Raw genomic sequence first — 18,694 nt, 5'->3', positions numbered from 1 at the left:
CTGGGCCTGAAGCCACTACTAGTGCAGCTGCATGTATCTATATCATTCATTTTTTATTCTAGAATTTTATGATTTTTATCTTTTTACCTTGAAAAAATTTGGGGGGGACACCTGGGTGGTTCAGTCAGTGAAGTGTCCAACATCAGCTCAGGTCATGATCTCGTGGCTTGCAAATTTGAGCCCCGAGTCAGGCTCTGTGATGGCAGCTCAGCACAGTGAGATTCTGTGTCTCTCTCTCTCTGTCTCTCTCTCTCTCTCTGCCCCTCCCCAGCTCACACCCTCTCTCCCTCTCTCTCAGGGGCAGAGAAAGAGAGAGAGAGAGAGAGAGAGAGAGAGAATCCAAAGCAGGCTCCACACTGCCAGAGTAGAGCCCCATACAGGGCTCAAACCCATGAATCGTGCAATCATGACCTGAGCTAAAATCAAGAGTTGGAAGCTTAACCAACTGAGCCACTCAGGTGCCCCTTACTTTAAAATTTTAATCCACCTAAAATTCATTTGGATATCAAGAATGAGGTGAAGAATTTAGCCTTTTTTTTACTCTCCTCCCCCAGTTGGGGAGCCAATTATTGTAAAACTATTTGCTAAGGGGCACCTGGGTGGCTCAGTCAGTTTAGCATCCAACTTCGGCTCAGGTCATGATCTCGTGGCTCATGAGTTCAAGCCCTGCATCGGCTCCCCACTGACAGTGCAGAGCCTGCTTGGGCTTCTCTCTCAGCCTATCCCCAACTTGTATGCTCTCTTTCTCAAAATAATAAATAAATAAACTAAAAAAAAAATTAAAACCATTTGCTAAAAACTCCACCTTCCCTTGCAAATTTGAAATGTTACCTTCATCAAATACTCCATTTACACGTACATTTAGGTCTATGGGCTGAACGCTTTTTCTTTGATTTGTCTACTTTGGTTTTGTTGCTGCTTTAGTTACTGTAAAAACGTCTCCATATTTGACAAGGCTAGTCCCTTCTCTTTAATTTGCTGGCTATTCACATCTGTTTGATTTTTAAAAGGGTTTGCAACACAGCTGCAGGGTAAAGAGAGGCAAAGGATAGGGCACCTGGGTGGCTCAGTTGGTTAAGCAACCAGCTCTTGATTTTTATTAAGGTCATGATCTCACTGTTCATGGGATCGAGCCCCAAGTTGGGCTCTGCACTGTGTGAGGAGCCTGCTTGGGATTCTCTTTGGGCCCCATTCCCTGCTCATTCTCGCTCTCTCAATAAACAAACATTAAAAAAAAAAAACTTAAAAACTAAATAGAGGCAAAGGAAGATGTGGGTTGACCTGATGGAAGCTTCCTGCAGTATTCCCAGAGAGAGATGGGGGATACAGAAGGTAGAATAGATTCTCTCTCCCCTTATATCCCAAATTTCAGTCATTTCCTGGTATACCACCTTTATAATTTTTGACATATCTGTATATTGTCGACAGCATTAACTTTTTCACTAATTCACTTTAAAATTTTAAATATATTAGGCTTGTCCTACATGCTGTCTGTAAAAGCACAGATTCAACGCGGTAGTTATATATTTTTCTAACACATTAAACAAAATAGATAACCATGAAGATAAACATTGTTCGTCCATGTGGCACCTACAGTTATTTTGTATACTACCAGCAGCTCTGGTAACGAGTAGTTTGAGCAAACCATCCCCATCTGTTCTCCAGATGAAAATTCTCTCTCAGCAAGGAGCCACCTTGGCTGGCTGGTGATCTCCATATCGTCTTGTGCTAATTGCTGGTAATAAGATCTACGGCACGTGTTCTCACGTAGGTCATGTAAAGAAATGACTAGTGAAGTGAGTAACAGTCATACACATGCAAGACACTGGCAGCAGGTTCTCTTCTTTGGAGTTCTGATGTTCCTGCGAGCAAATCCTCCCTCGCAGAGACCTCTGAAAAGGGCCACAGATGATATCATAGGCCAGTGAGAATGTTCACAGGATGATAAGACGGTGAAGTGATCAGGAGGGCAGAGACAGACAATAATGCCAAAGGCCAGAGCCTTAACACCCTTATCTCTTAGTCTTTATTAAAGGTAAACAGGGATAAATGGAAAATGCCATCCCAACGTTGTGAAGATCAAATTAGAGAGCGAGACTGCAGGGAATCAAATATCTTGTACTGACCTGTCACAAGCACTTACTCAGATACAAGCAAACACACACCACACTCTTTTCTTCCTTTTTTTTTTTCCCTTCACCCTAAGGTGATTCTGGCTTCCAGGTTTCTAAATGCTCTGGTTTCAGGATCTACCTCTTTTTACTGAGCACCCTCAGCACTGATAATAATAAAGGTTACAAAATTACCAATACTAAAATCTCAGTGCCAAACAGAAGCGGCTGCTTCCGGCATGGAGATTGGAATAGCTTCCATCTTCTGTGTTATAAAAACAGTATAAAATAATCCAGTTTCCTTCTGTTGGTGGCCATGGAAACTAATCTCCAATATTCCTTTCAGTGAATGAATAATTCTGAAATCTACAGCATTCTTCAGCTGCGTCTATTAATTTGCTCCACCTTAAAAAACAATAAAACTACGGACCTTAAAATTCAACCTGCACATTTTCAATTGTAAGGCCCACTGGTTTACGAGTAATTCGGGGGTGTTGCATAGGAGAAGCTCCTGGGGAGAGACTCACATGATTGCTTGTCAGAGGAAAACGCGGAGTCTTGTTTCCTTCTGTATCTCTCAGAGACCTCCCCATTTCCTAGTTCCTATCATTTAGGTCTCTTCCAAGGGGCTTCTGCACTGCAGTGTGAAACACTGTTTCTTACCTCTGCTCTTCCCGACACTGGAAGCCTTGGCATGTAATCCCTGACCTTTCAAGCAAAATCCCCACTCTTGCTCGGAGAGTCCCCAAGAGACCTGCCTGAGAGGGCTCACTCACTCTTCATGCGCGCCTCGAGGCCGATCCGATCCGTTTGCAAACTCCGCTTTCTGGCAAGCTTATGGAGCCTTAGGCCAATGAAATTTCACCTCGAGTTTCTCAAAATCTAACTGCACAGTGTTGCCAGCCTCATCTTGTCGTTCCCCCAAACGATAGCCCTCTTTCTGCCAACGTAATTTATTTGAAGGGCTGTCGAGGCAGGGATTAGCACGAGGCCTCCAGTTACAGCTTCCAAGAGCTCGGTGCCAGGTGACGTCATTCTACCACCCGAGTCTCAAAGGGGGGTTTCAGGACACGGCCGTGGAGCAGGGCCTCGGCCGGCGCAAGGCGGCGCAGGCTATTTAAAGCCACTCCCTGGCGGAGCAAGGACCGGACAGGGGTGAGGGGCCAACTGTTCAGAGGGTGACAGAGGGTACAGGCAGAAGGCAAAAATGACAGGGAGGAGTCCACTTGGGCAAAGGATTCCTCACTCCCTTCCACCACAAACTGCCAAGGCCGCGCGCGTCCCGTCAGCCTCGCGGTGCGTCCTTCGGTAGGTGGCGCACATTTGTTTTCTTTACACCTTCCACACTGGCAATCTGGTGGAGACAGAGAGCCCCGCCCCCCCTTCTTTGAATTTGCAAATTTTAGCTCTTATTTTAGATGATCCAAATGTTCCTTCCACACCCTGTTAGAATGACAAAACAGGGAATTCTGGCTTTGGAGAGGCAGGGGTATGAGGAAGATGTGATGCACTTTTGGGAACCGTATTTAAATCTTTATGTTATTTTGGGAAATACATGCGCAGTCACATGACCTCAGTTCTACAACTTGGTATAATTCTTATACTTGCTTTGGTGCAGAGCTTTAAATCCTTTAAAAAACTCATGTAACAAAGAAAGCCTGTTCCCTTAGGTTGGGTTCTCCCAGAAGTAGACTCTGAGTCAAGGATCCAGGTACAAGAGATATATTAAGGAAAGGCCCCTGGGAGACACCAGTAGATGAATGGGAGGACAGGGAAACGGCAGGTGCTGAGCGAGGGAGTGATTTCGTGTGAAGTCCCAGTCTTGGCCTGATCCAGAGGGGAGCTCTGGAGAGTAATTTATGCCTCAGAGCATGTCCTTCCTTCCTTGGGGCAAGGAAGATGTGCTTCTGGGCTCCACAGTCAGTCACTGGCCTTAAGTCAAAGGGAGTGGTAGGGTGGGGTGGGAGGTGGTGTGGACACAGGGGCCAGACACACAGGGGGCTGGACACACAGAGCTGGCAAGAGGGGCTGGAGGGGAAGTGGGTGTGCACTAACAGCGTTGGCCACCGGACCACCCTCCACACTGCCTGCTCTTACCACCAGGCACTACTTAGAGGTCTTTCATCACATTCTGCTGCAAGAGGAAATGAATGATATCTTTGGAAAGTCCCGGGGTTGGCTTTTCATCATCCAGAGACACACTTCCTTCTCCCGATGGGTAGAAGTGGACATCCCTGGAATGCCTCTGTAAGACCGAGCAGCCATCCCGGTTGAAGATGACCCGGGCCATTTGGAAACTGCGGAGGGCATACTTTCGGCTCTCCTGGCCCTTCAGTTCGTTGATTTTCTGAGACAGGCACTGGCAGACTGCTGCGGAGAGTGCATTTCCAGAGGCCGGCTGTGGACAGCCAAACACTTCATAGAATCTATCCAGGGATTTCCGAAGCCCATCATCCTCTGCCTTGGTCTTCACCTGGCCCTTCACAGAAGGGTCCAGCCAGAAGTTCTCAGAGGTCCAGGAATCATTTTGTTCAGAATTTAGGTTACTGGTATCTGCAAGACAAAACACATTCCAGTACTTGAACACATATTCAAAAAGGCCAGAAGCAGATGATGTCTCTTCTAGTCACCTGCTGCTCCTGGGTGACTGGCACTGGGCAGGACTGGCCGATTTTGGAATTGATCCCCACCATCCTGGGGGTTATGCCACTTGTTTGCTCCAAACGAGAACATCTTATGTGCATGTTTCAGGAGTTCTTATCTATGGTCTTTGTACAGAAGTTCAGGGTAGTTGTGAATTTGGGTAGGGAGAAAACTTGTATCTTTATTTTCACTACCGTCGATCAAAAATTAAGCATTCCCTTCCATAATGAATGTAAGCAACAAACCTACTAGCAGCAGTACGTATGACTTTGTTGCCAATAGCTCACAGCTATTTTCATACCACATTACAGTCTGCAGAAGATGTTTCAAAATATCATTTATGCCATCGCTATGCTCTGGACTGAAGTGTGGCCTCCAAAATTCACAGTTGAAGCCCTGGTCCCTAACGTGACTGGATCTGGAGATGGGGCATTTAGGAGGTTACTAAGGTTAAATGAGGTCATAAGGGGTGGGTGCCTAATCTGATAGGAGTGGTGGCCTTATAAAAAGAGGAAGAGATCTCTCGCTTTTCTTCTCTCTCTTGTCTGTCCAGGTGCAAGACTGGGGAAAGGCAATGAGAGGACACAATGAGAAGGTGGCCTTCTCTAAGCCAGGAAGCCCTTCTCAGACCTCAGCCATGCTGGCACCATGATCTCAGACTTCCAGTCTCTGGAACTCTGAGAAAATAAATTTCTGTTGTTTAGGCCACCCGGTCTATGGTATTTTGCTATGGTGGCCCAAGTAGACTAAGACACATTTATTGGTCCTGATACTAGAACTTATTATTTAAACATTAATTAAAAAATATTCATTATAATATTGTAAATTTGTTCTTTAACTAACTTAATAACTACATTTCAATATTTTTCCCTTGATCATCCCATACATTTCAATTTTTTCACTTAAAACATTATCTAAGAAAGGGTGGGAAGGCTTCACCAGATGCCAAAAGGATCCATGGCACAGATACAGTGCCTAATACAGGCACAGAAACAGACCCCTAATGTAGACAGTGCTGGGCATTTACACAGTTCAGACATTTTCTTTTTCTACTCCTTACAGTAATCCTATGGACTCTTTCTCTCTCAATTAAAATCACCACCTTTCTGTTTTTTAAAGGAGTAACAAATAAACTGATTTAATAATAGACAAGAAGAAGCCAGAACTGGAGCCAAATCCTAGTCCTTGATCTAACTTTCTGTACCTCTTTGGGAACTTTAATTCTTTTTTTTTTTTTTATGTTTATTTATTTTTGAGAGAGAGAGAGAGAGAGAGCGTACATGCACATGTGTGCAAGCATGAGCGGGGGAGGAGCAGAGAGAGAGGGAGACAGAGAATCCCAAGCTGACAATGTGTTCTAGAAAAGATTCCCCACAAATAATTTACAGAATTCCTTATACACCAACCAGTTTTAATTTTTAAAATTGTATACATTAAATCAAAATATATTTTCCTTTTTTGCTCTGATATAAGCTTTAATAAATTACTAGCTTTAATTCCACACATACACCCCTCACCCCATTAACTCAACTAGTAGCTATGATAAAAATATTTGCACTCATGATTAAAAAAGTTGTGTGATGCAGTGGATGGTTATAGAAAAAGAGAAGAGATTTATGGTTTTGACTCCAGTTTTGCTACCAGCTAGACACCATATCACCTTGCTGAGCTTGAGAGTTCTCATCTACAAGAGTTTTAGTAAATGATCTCTCTTCTAGAACTTCTATGGTAAGACAAGGAACAGAGGAGTAGTTAATCCAAAGCACCCAAGAAGGATGTGGACACATGGTGTGAGACACACGCAGCCCACACGTGGACGAGCATTCACTGGTCCACCACACAAGTAGCCCAAAAACAAAGCACTCAGCCACCTTGAAGAATGGCCGATTCCAGGCTGATTAAGGACAGTACAAGATGGGCCTGGTGCATCTTACTATCTAGAATGCTCAAATATTGATGGAGGCTTGTCAACGGGGAGCAGAGGCCAGCTCCAAAGGGATCACCTGGCCACATCTGGAACAACTTAAGCATCAAAATAAATTATGAGAGTACCTGTAACTGATGGTAGCCCAGTTATTAAAATATAAAACCATAAATCCATAAAATAATTGCAAGTTTGCTGAGGAACAGTCTCAGAGCACTTCCCCATAAAATACTTACTAGTTACAAATGGGAAAAAAATAACTTCAGAGTGGAGAATCATGGCACATATCACCTTAATCAAGTGACCTAAGTGAGTATCACCAGTAATGGGACAAATCGAAACCCTGTTGCCACCTGACCAGATGCAGGAGGAAGACCCAATACCACTTCTCTGATAGTCCTGCCGAAGGTGCAGCCCCTGAACCCAATTATGAGGGAGCGACAGATAAAACCGACAGATGTTCTACAAACTGACTGGCCTGTACTCTTCAGAAGTGCCATGGTCATGAAAACCCAGAAAAGACGGAGCAAAAGACGGTACACTGAAGAGTACCAAAGAGTCATGACAAGTAAAAGCAACACATGATTTTCAACTAGGTCTTTTTGCTATAAAGAACGTTACTGGGATCGCCTGAGTGGGGCCTGAGGATTAGATGGTAGTAATGTACCCTGTGAACTTCCTCATTTTGATAGTTTCATTCGGTTATGTAGGAGAATGTCCTTGTTTATTGGAAAATCAGGGGTGGTGGGCATCGGGCTGGCAACTTACTCTCAAATAATTCCAGAAAATAAAAAATTCTTTGTATTATACTTGCAAATTTTCTATGAGTTTGAGATTCTTTCAAGAAAAATAATTACAGAATTATTTAATTAAGTCATTAAATTCCTCCTCTGGAAGAATAACTGTTAAAATTTCCTTTGGTGCCTACTTTAATACTAACACAAACAAACAAAAGCCTTAGCCCAGGGCTTGGTGAACAGTACTTGCCTAATAAACAGTACTATTGGAGAGCCAACGGGAGAAGGGGGTGGGCAAGGGGTCCCACAATGGCTAGATGAGGTGTCCCTTCCCACTTGCTTCCACAAAGATGATCTGGTCCTGGGAAAGTAAGGCAGGAAGACAGAGGCTGAGAAAGGTCAATGGGAAGAGTGAAAGAGAGAGGGAAGGTCCTCAGCAGTAACACTGAAAAGGCTGGAGAGTTCCTGAAACTGCCCACCGAGGTAGCCATTTATACAGAACCCTCCAAGTAGCATAGCATGTACTTATTAAGGAACTGGTCAATAACTTTGATTTGAGCCTAACGAGCCTAAAAAAAACTAGTGTGGCTCCTCTGTTTTTCATGTAACTATCAAGCAGATTGCAACTCATCTTAAAGAAACCCTCCTTCCCTTTTCCAGAAAAGCAATGACAACATGGGTTGAGTTATTTACCATATCAGTTCTTTTGAACACTGTCTCCAGCTCATTTCAGTCTTTGATTTCCTTTTAAAATCTGCTTTACCAACAACAACAAAGCCATCTCTCTAATCATGTGGCTGTTGTGGCCTGATACCTGGGATTTCTTTTCCAGCAAATAGAGCTAATCGCTTTTCTTTTCCTCATGAACCTACATGTGTACAGAATGATGATCTTTGATAACTCAGTTCCTGCTCAGTGGTGCATCCTCACAGTTATGTTCAAACTTCAATCTTACATTAATAGTTCAAACTTACATTAAAGTTCAAACTTTAATCTTACATTAATATAGGCCAGACTTGTAAGGCTCTCAACTTGGGATGGTAATATCTACTCTAGGGACAGTCTGGGGATGTTTTTGTGTTAGTGATTGGAAAATGGTTGTACTTAATGCGTGGGATCAAGGATGGAAACATCCTGTAATGCACACAACAATCCCATACAACAAAGAGTCATCCTCCCCAAAATCACAATTATGCCTCCTATCCCTTGAGAGGAACAGTGGTTCAAAGGATGGATTCTGGAAAGAGTGGGAAGTGAATGGTGAATCCCACTGCATTGTAATATATTGAATTGCGTTGGGCTTCCCAAGGCACCTTTGCTATTGATCCCTGCACAATCAATGCCTTTCTTGCTGGCATCCATTTGTACCATGCATTCCTCCCTTCTCAGACCTCGAGATGGCATTTTATTTTTCTCAGCAAGGGCCCCAGTCCCAATCATTTTGGCATTGTCTAAATTGAGTGGAATTTCCCTTTTTGTTCCCTTTTTGTTCCAATTTCTTTAGGAATTGACAAGAAGAAAGGGAGGAAGGTGGCACTTGGTATGGCCATACTTTTGCATGCATTTTCAAGGTCACCTATCTACCAGAGCATCCATTTGTTAAATTCTCTTTTTTTTTTTTTTTTAAATTTTTTTTTTTTCAACGTTTATTTATTTTTGGGACAGAGAGAGACAGAGCATGAACGGGGGAGGGGCAGAGAGAGAGGGAGACACAGAATCGGAAACAGGCTCCAGGCTCTGAGCCATCAGCCTGACGCGGGGCTCGAACTCACAGACCGCGAGATCGTGACCTGGCTGAAGTCGGACGCTTAACCGACTGCGCCACCCAGGCGCCCCATTAAATTCTCTTTTGATGAGAGAGAAAACAGATAACATAGCTGTTTAAGATTCTTACAAATCTAAAGCCATTTTTATATGTTTAGGAGTCATAGATGGCAATTCTAGGCAATCAATTTGCATGAGGATTTGAGATGAATGGTTGCATTCTGTGAGATGCCATCAGCTTTTAGAAACCCAGATGTTTAATGGGGGTTTCTTCCAGAGAATCTTCCACGACTACTTCTGTGGTTGATAAATGCGCAGCAGGATTTTATCTCTGTGAAACATTTAGCTTTCAACTTTAACAAGTTTTTTCCTAAATGGATTTGATATTTTGAATTCTGTCTCCCTCATGCATCAGCCTCAATAGCCGCCCACTCTGCCTTATTTGTTCAGATTCTCTTTTTTTTTTTTTTTAATTTTTCAACGTTTTTTATTTATTTTTGGGACAGAGAGAGACAGAGCATGAACGGGGGAGGGGCAGAGAAAGAGAGAGACACAGAATCGGAAACAGGCTCCAGGCTCTGAGCCATCAGCCCAGAGCCTGACGCGGGGCTCGAACTCACGGACCGCGAGATCGTGACCTGGCTGAAGTCAGACGCTTAACCGACTGCGCCACCCAGGCGCCCCATGTTCAGACTCTCTTTTACTAGTGACTACTAATTGGGAGGATCTGTGGTTTCAAGGCTGCACAGAGCCAAAAGAAATCGAAGACTTTATATTAAAAAAAAAAAGAGAATTATCAGGATTTAAGGAAAGAAGGAACATGTGGCTCATATGGTCTCCTTTCATGTTGCTCAAAGGGAAAGCAGCCCTTTTTCAGGGCAGTGCACAGTCTGCTAAGAGTGGTCCTTCTGCCTTGGTTTGTCTGTTGGAGGTTCCTTGGAGTCTGTGTGGCTCTAAGAAAGTCAGGGGTGTAAGAACAAGGTGAGTGGGGAAGGGGCGTGTCGTGGTCATTAGTGGTCACTGATTAGCACACTTTGGATTCACAGACTCATCTCCTTTATGACAGCAGTAAGACTTCAGAGGCCTCACAGGCTCTCTATGTGGGTGACACTATGATCTATAATATATGAGTGGCTAGTGCCCATGATCTGGAGCCCTGCTCTGCTAGGTTGCATCTCTCTGCCCAGATCTTTCTTTTCCGTCTTACCCTCGTTTGTCCCTATCACTCCTGCCACTCCACTCCATGCCCTGCAGAGATAAAAAGGAGTGGCAGCATCGCTGGCTGAATAAGACTAAGTCCTGTCTCCAGCCCCACAGGATGCATGAAAATCTGACTGGTGCAATACCTCTGCATCAGTGCCTTAAGAAGTCTGGCTTCGTTTCTGATCCTTGCAAGCTCTCTCTTCAGAAGCTTTGCACTTGCTGTTCCTCTGTGTGGAACATGCTTTCTCTACACATCTGTATGATTGGTTCCCTCACCTCCTCAGGTCTCTGTTCAGATGTTATCTTTTCAGTGAGGGCTTCTGTATCAGGTTATGCTACATAACAAACGAGTGCCAAATCTCAGGGGCATAAAAGAACAAAGGATTATTTCTCACTACTTACAGCTCTGTGTCATACAAGCAGGTCTGTATCATCCTTGCCTTTATGCCAGACCCTAGGCCAATGGAGCAGCCACTATCTCAACATTGCTTAGTGACTGCGGCAGAGGGAAAAGAGCATGACAGAGCAGGCAGTGACTGGGAGGGCTTTGTCACTTCTGTTCACATATCATTGGCCAATGCTAACTAATTTCAAGAGAATGAGGATGCAAAATTCTCCCGTAGGAGGCAGAGAGTATTGGTGAACAATAATTCAGTCTACCAAACCATCCCTGAGCATACAACTAAAAATTGCATTTCCCTACAAATCAAAACCACAATGAGATACAACCTCACACCTGTCAGAATGGCTGACATGAACAACGCAGGGAATAACAGATGTTGGGAGGATGCGGAGAAAGAGGATCTCTTTTGCACTGCTGGTGGGAATGCAAACTGGCGCGGCCACTCTGGAAAACAGTATGGAGGTTCCTTCCTCAAAAAATTAAAAATAGAACTACCCTACGACCCAGCAATTGCACTACTAGGTATCCAAGGGATACAGGTGTGCTGTTTCAAAGGGGCACAAGCACCCCAATGTTTACAGCAGCACTATCAACAATAGCCAAAGTATGGAAAGAGCCCAAATGTCCATCGATGGATGAATGGATATATATACACAATGGAGTATTACTCAGCAATCAAAAAGAATGAAATCTTGCCATTTGCAACTACGTGGATGGAACTAGAGGGTATTATGCTAAGTGAAATTAGTCAGAGAAAGACAAATATCATATGACTTTACTCATATGAGGAATTTAAGATACAAAACAGATGAACAGAAGGGAAGGGAAGCAAAAATAATATAAAAACAGGGAAGGGGACAAAACATAAAAGACTTAAATTTAGAGAATAAACAGAGGGTTGTGGAGGGGTTGTGGGGGGGGATGGGCTAAATGGGTAAGGGGCATTAAGGAATCTACTCCTGAAATCATTGTTGCACTATATGCTAACTAATTTGGATGTAAATTAAAAAGTAAATTATTGATAAAAAAAGAAAAGAAAGAAAGAAAATTCTATTTCCCTTACTCCCCTAGGCCCTGGCTGTCCCTGTCTCCCTTATCTGCCTTATATTTCCATATAAACATACTAACATCTAATAACATATGATTTGTTTATTGTCTAGCTTCTGCTCATGGATTTTTGTTTCTCTTAATACCTGTTGTACCCCCAGGGCCTAAAACAGTGCTAGCACATGGTAGATGCATTTAAAATTTTTTGATGTTTCATTTATTTAATGAATTTCATTTTCTTTTCTTTTAAAAATTTTATTTTATTATTATTTTTAAATGTTTATTCATATTTGAGAGATAGAGACAGAGTGCAAGCAGGAGAGGGGCAGAGACAGAAACAGAATCTGAAGCAGGCTCCAGGCTCTGAGCTGTCAGCACAGAGCCCAATGTGAAGCTTGAACCCACAAACTGTGAGATCATGAGCTGAACCGAAGTTGGACACTTAACCAGTTGAGCCATCCAGGTGCCCCTAAAGATTTTATTTTTAAGTAATCTCTACACCCAACATGGGGCTTGAATTCACAACCCCGAGATCAAGAGTCACATGCTGCAACGACCGAACCAGACAGGCACCCCTGATGAGTTTCATTTACAAAGATGTAAATGTGCATGGTTACTGGGTGACCAGTACTCACTAGGGTGACTAGGAGGTTTGCCCAGGATGACCCCAGTTTATGCCTGTTGTCCCAACTAATTATTAATAGCACCTTCTTTCACTCTCAAAAGGGCCCTGATCACATAATTCATTACATGTATACGTATCATGATACATCACATATAAGTTCCTGTCATACATACCTATGTCAAAGGAGGGCTGAGTTTTGATACCAGAAATAATCTGGTCTGTGGGTTAATAATAAGATGCCTACACACTTTTGTTTTTCTCCTATTCTTTTTTTTTTTTTAATTTTATTTATCTATTTTGAGACAGAGAGTGAGTACAAGCAGGGAAGGGGCAGAGAGAGAGGGAGAGACAATCCCAAGCAGGCTCCATGCTGTCAGTGCAGAGCCCAATGTGGGGCTTGATCTCAGGAACCAAGAGATGATGACCTGAGCCAAAATCAAGGGCGGGCTGGTTAACCAACTGGGCCACCCAGGTACCCTCCTAAACTTTCTATTCTCCTGTCCTCCGAGACAGTCCTCCTTTCCTTTCCCTCTGCTTCCACAGCAATCATTTTTCACCTACCCCCTGGCTGGGCAAGGACCTTTTGGTTTCGGCCCTGCAAGTAATATGGGCCTCAATTTACTTCATCCCATCAGTAATTCACTTTGATTCCTTTCTCTGGTTTCATCTGGCTTTCCACCACTGTACAGTAACAGCAGCCCCGGAGTTCTAAGGTACCTTACTCTCTGTCTTATTAATAACATAAAATTAATGACAAAAAAAATCAGTAAGCTTACGCCTCCTTTTGCCAGATAGCAGCCTGCCATCTGCGGTTTGTGCATTTTAGAATCTGCAACTGTTCCTTTAAAGGACAAAACCCACAGACTCACAAAGGGGTGTGGGCGGGGTGTGGATATCAAGATATTTAACCCAAATGAACACTTCAAAAGATGGATGATACTGTCAGGTGTTTCCGAAACCTCAGCCTAAGTCTGTACTTGTTTATATCTGAAAGCTAATCCTGATGAATCACCCCGAGAGGAGGTGGCCTATGCTGTCACCCTTCATCCTAATGACGAACAGATGCAATGGGCAAAAGCTAGGGTCCTCTAAAAGGCAACTGCTGAGAAAGAAAATAATGCTGGGGGAAAAAACCCAAAAATTTGTGTGATCGGCGAAAAGCCCTAAAATTAAATGCTCAGGGCAATTAAGAAGGCTCATCTTTGCTGTCTGATCTGTCAGCTGCCTTACTTTTACCTTGGCATTTTATATTTGTCTTAAGAAATTAAAATGTTCTGAAAATTACACAGGAACTGGAATATCCAAATTCACGCCTTTAACATATTGTCATATTTGCTCCAAGTCTCTTTTCTTATTAAAGAAGGAAACATTTTAGGGATGGGGTTTAAGGAGTGCATTTGTGATGAGCACTGGGTGGCATAAGGAGTAGCTGAATCACTATATTGCACACCTGAAATGAATACAATACTGTATGTGAACCATACTGGAATTACTTTTTTTAATATAATTTATTGTCAAGTTGGTTTCCATACAATACCCAGTACTCATCCCAAGTGCCCTCCTCAATGCCCATCACCCATTTTCCCCTCTCCCCCACCTCCCCCATCAACCCTCAGTTTGTTCTCTGTATTTAAGAGTCTCTTATGGTTTGCCTCCCTTCCTCTTTGTAACTTTTTTCCCCCCTTCCATTCCCCCATGGTTCTGTTAAGTTTCTCAGGATCCACATATGAGTGAAAACATATGATATCTCTCTTTCTCTGACTGACCTATTTCACTTAGCACAATACCCTCCAGTTCCATCCATGTTGCTGCAAATGGCCAGATTTCATTCTTTCTCATTGCCAAGTAGTATTCCGTTGTGTATATAAACCACATCTTCTTATCCATTCATCAGTTGATGGACATTTAGGCTTTTTCCATAACTGGGCTATTGTTGAAAGCACTACTGTAAACATTGGGGTACATGTGCCCCTATGCATCAGCACTCCTGTATCCCGTGGGTAAACTGCTAGCAATGCTATTGCTGGGTCGTAGGGTAGTTCATTTTTAATTTTTTGAGGAACCTCCACACTGTTCCAGAGTGGCTGCACCAGTTTGCATTCCTACCAACAGTGCAAAAGGGTTCCCGTTTCTCCACATCCTTGCCAGCATCTATAGTCTCCTGACTTGTTCACGCCACTCTGACCGGCATGAGGTGGTATCTCAGTGTGGCTTTGATTTGGTGAGTTCTTTATAGATTGAACCATACTGGAATTAAAATAAAAACAAACAACAAAAAAAGAAGTAAATCTTTTAATTAAAATTGACCATTTCTATATAGAAATTTATTCCTTCAGCCCATGTTTAAAATGTTTTAATAATTTTTTAAAGACTTTATTTTTTAAAGTGTTTTTTAATGTTTATTTATTTATTTATTTTGAGAGAGAGACAGAAAGCATGCACAGGGGAGGGGCAGAGAGAGAGGAAGAGAGAATCCCAAGCAGGCTCTGCATTGTCAGTACAGAGCCCGGCATGGGGCTCCATCCCACAAACTGTGAGATCACGACCTGAGCCAAAATCAAGACTTCGATGCTCAACCGACTGAGCTACCCTGGTGCCCCTTAAGATTTTATTTTTAAGTGATTTCTACACCCAGCGTGGGGCTTGAACTCATGACCCCAAGATCAAGAATCGCATGCTCCACCAACTGAGCCAGCCAGGCACCCCTTCTGGCACATTTTTATACCTTATACCAATGTTCCCATAATACATGTGTGAGTATCATCTTAATTGTACTTTCCATATACAAAGTTTTGCATTTTTTCACTTAACTTTGACTTTTTACTTCAGCCATTGTTGATATTATGTATGAATCTGCTTTACAGTATTCTAATATAAGAACATACTGCATTGGGGCATCTGGGTGGCTCAGTGGGTTAAGCATCTGACTCTTGATTTGGGCTCAGGTCATGATCTCGCAGTTTGTGAGATTGAGCCCCACCATGGGCTTTGCGCTGACAGCACACAGCTTGCTTGGAATTCTCTCTCACTCTCTCTCTGCCCTTCCTCATCTCTGTCTCTCTCAAAATAAATAAATAAACTTAAAAAAAAAAAGAACATACTGCATTATTTTTCGTCTATTGCATTCTCTTGCTGGTAGACATGTAGATTGTGTCTGATTTTTTGCCCATCACAAACAAGGCCTCAGTGAACCCCCAGTGCCTGCCTCCTGGTGTACTTGCAGAGACGCTCTCTGGAATTACATCCAGTAGCAGAACTGCTTAGTCCAAGGGAACGTGGGTGTTCAATTTCACCAGAACCTGCCAAATCGCTCTCCAACTGGCTGTGGCAATCCCCCCAGCAGTATCTGTTGTATTTTCCTGTTTCTCCACAGCCTTGCCAAACTCTGATACTGTCAGGCATTTTAAATGGTATCTCCTTACTCGGATTCACATTTCCCTTAACACTCAATGTGGCTAAGCTGCTTTTCATACGCTTCATGCCCACTTCTTTACCATTCATATTCATGTTCTTTACCATTTTTCTACTGGGCTTTGTCCCTTTTCTATCTTCTTTTTATTTTATTTAAAAAAAATTTTTAATGCTTATTTATTTTTAACAGAGAGAGACAGAACACCAGTGGGGGAGAGGCAGAGAGAGAGGGAAACACAGCATCTGAAGCAGGCTCCAGGCTCTGAGCTGTCAGCACAGAGACCGACGCGGGGCTCCAACCCAGGAACCGTGAGATCACGACCTGAACCAGTCGGACGCTTAACTGACTGAGCCACCCAGGCGCCCCTCTACCTTCTTTTTAATGGCACACAAAATAAATTATAGAGAAAACAATATCTTTGACTTTTCTCCACTTGATCTCATGACTAGATTATTCCTGTCTGAGGCTGGACAAAAGATCTTGAGGTTTGTTTTTGTTTTAATGGCAAATCTCAAGTAAAACAACTTTCACAGTGTCAGTTTATCACTTCCAAAAATAATACTGTGTCTCTACTCCATTTAGTAAAAAAAAAAGTCACGCACCAAGCTGGATCCAGGGGCAGGGAAAACATCTGGCTTCCGGAGTCTCATTTGCCAGGCAAGAAAATTGAGACAAAGACCAAGTCTCCAGAATCACTTCATGAAGGGCCTGGAAAATAGACCATGGAAAAGGCTAATCTGCTTATTAATTTTCTTAATTAAAATGCTCTTCATGTGGCTAACATTTGCCATAATTAGGAACAATGATAGCTTTACATGTTGGCCGTGAGGAGCCAGTCAGGGGAGTTCGAGGGCCTCCCTAGATGATTCAGGTAATACAAATTTAGGAATCACAGGCCTGGATTTTAAAAATGCTTAACAATTCTCTTCTTTCCTAGAAGATTAAGGCTTAGCCCGAGGCTTGATTTAAAACAGCTTGGTTTTGCATTTTGTTAAGTAATAACCAAATTAAAGGATCAGAACCTGAGCCCCCCTTTACAGTAGAAAAGCCATGGGGAATTATCTGGTTCAGCGGTCTCACTTTGAGGACCACAGTCTGATAGCTAGAACTGGAACAAGAACGGCGATCCCCCGACCCTGTCCAGGTTCTGGGGTACTTCACCACCCAGAACCCCAAGAGGGGACTGAGTGGTGAGGCTGTCAGACAAGGGAACCTGAAAGAGAATCTCCTCCAGGAGCCACTGGGAATTAGGAGCTTCCTGTAACACTTAAAGCAATCATTTAAAAATGTTTTCCCCCCTAAATGTTTTTTTTGAAATCTCATTTTACACGGGATGTTTCTGCAGATTTGTCTCACATCATGGCCTAGATAGTAAGGTACAATCGTGAGCAGAAAAGAAAATCAAACGATTCTGATCTAGGTTACTATGGTAACATTGCTATTTTGAATACGACTGTTTACTTTGGCAGAGTTAAGTTAAATGTGAGCAGCTAATTAAGATGAGGCTTGAAACTTTAACCCTAACCTTCACTGTAAGAAAAAAAAAAGCACTTTAAAAATGATGCTTGAAGTGTTGCTGGAGACATTTTTAGAAGCGGGATCATCTCCCTTTGCTGTGGAAGCAGCAAACTGATTTTTTTCCTGAAGAAGAATGGGGGCCTACTCACAATCTGTCCAAATCCACAAGTTAGTATTTGCTAATTTGAAGATATAAAGAGGAACAGAATCCTATCAAAACAGAGCCAGTTCCAGTGTTGACATCAGCAGAGTTTCTGAGACTGTGATAGACAAGGAAAGTCTGATGTCTTTCTAAACACAGTAGTATTTTCCTTAAATGCATATTTGTATAAACAGACTTCACATCAAATCAATTTAAGTATATCTATGAAGTAACAGATTGAACTGTAAACAAATACAGCAGAATGTGAATATATAGCTGAGTGCTCTCCCCTTCAAAGTAATCATCCTGGGAGGCCAAGCTCTCATTTTCAAAATGCTGACATCACTGAGAACATGCTGGAGCCTCCTAGGAAGTGTCTCCACTCCCCCTGAAAGCTTCTTCTGAATGTCCTCATTGGTGGCAAATCTCCATCCTCAGAGGACAGAATTACCTTTTTGGAAATTGTCAAAAGGCATTAGGAGTAAAATCTGATAAATAATGTAGGTGATCAAGTAGGGTAACATGGAATGGAATAAAAAGCAAAGTTCATCTCCAAAAAGAAATCGCTTGGGGCGCCTGGGTGGCTCAGTCGGTTGGGCATCCAACTTTGGCTCACGTCATAATCTTGGGGTCTGTAAGTTCGAGCCCTGCGTCGGGCTCTGTGCTGACAGCTCGGAGCCTGGAGCCTGCTTTGGATTCTGTGTCTCCCTCTCTCTCTGCCCCTCCCCTGCTCATGCACTGTCACTGTCTCTGTCTCTCTCTCTCAAAAATAAATAATAAAATATTTAAAAAATTGTTTTTCTTATGTTTCACATACTGGCTCTGAAAGCAGTTCTTACAAAGGACTCCAAAACCAATTGTGCATAATGGCAGGCAGCATGGTGTTATACACTTTCAAATTTGTTGCTTGAAAGGACATAACTGGTTGCAACAGCCCCTCCTCTGCTGTCTTGCCTGCGGCTCCCTGGAGGTATATTCAATGAATTTCTATCTTTTTTATAAATAAATATATAAGTAAGTAAGTAAGTAAAGGACAGAACTAACGTGAATTTAAGTTCTGGCTTCTGTAAAACAGCTCATAGTCATAGATCAGAAATCTGTTTCTGTCCTGATAGATGAAATGCTTATGAGCATGGGCTGGGTTTGGAAGGCTTGCGTTTGAGTC

At 42.8% G+C, this 18,694-nt stretch overlaps 1 protein-coding gene across 6 annotated transcripts in view; it reads right to left on the bottom strand.

The window, feature by feature from the left end:
• Window positions 1–1,895: 1,895 nt before the first annotated feature.
• The window catches only part of SHLD1 (shieldin complex subunit 1), a 96,745-nt gene continuing 79,946 nt past the window's right edge, over window positions 1,896–18,694 (bottom strand). For 4 of the 6 annotated variants that reach the window (XM_047851879.1, XM_047851875.1, XM_047851876.1 and 1 more), the window contains exon 4: window positions 1,896–4,664. In XM_047851879.1, the coding sequence (XP_047707835.1) occupies window positions 4,222–4,664 (443 nt within the window). In that variant the 3' untranslated portion in view covers window positions 1,896–4,221. Of the gene's footprint in view, window positions 4,665–16,471; window positions 16,602–18,694 lie in introns of all 6 variants that reach the window. The other 2 variants (XM_047851880.1, XM_047851881.1) reach the window with 2 other exon arrangements.

This window comes from Prionailurus viverrinus, chromosome A3 (genome assembly GCF_022837055.1).
Source record: "Prionailurus viverrinus isolate Anna chromosome A3, UM_Priviv_1.0, whole genome shotgun sequence".
Classification (NCBI taxonomy): Eukaryota; Metazoa; Chordata; class Mammalia; order Carnivora; family Felidae; genus Prionailurus; species Prionailurus viverrinus.
This window is presented reverse-complemented; position numbering and strand designations above follow the sequence as displayed.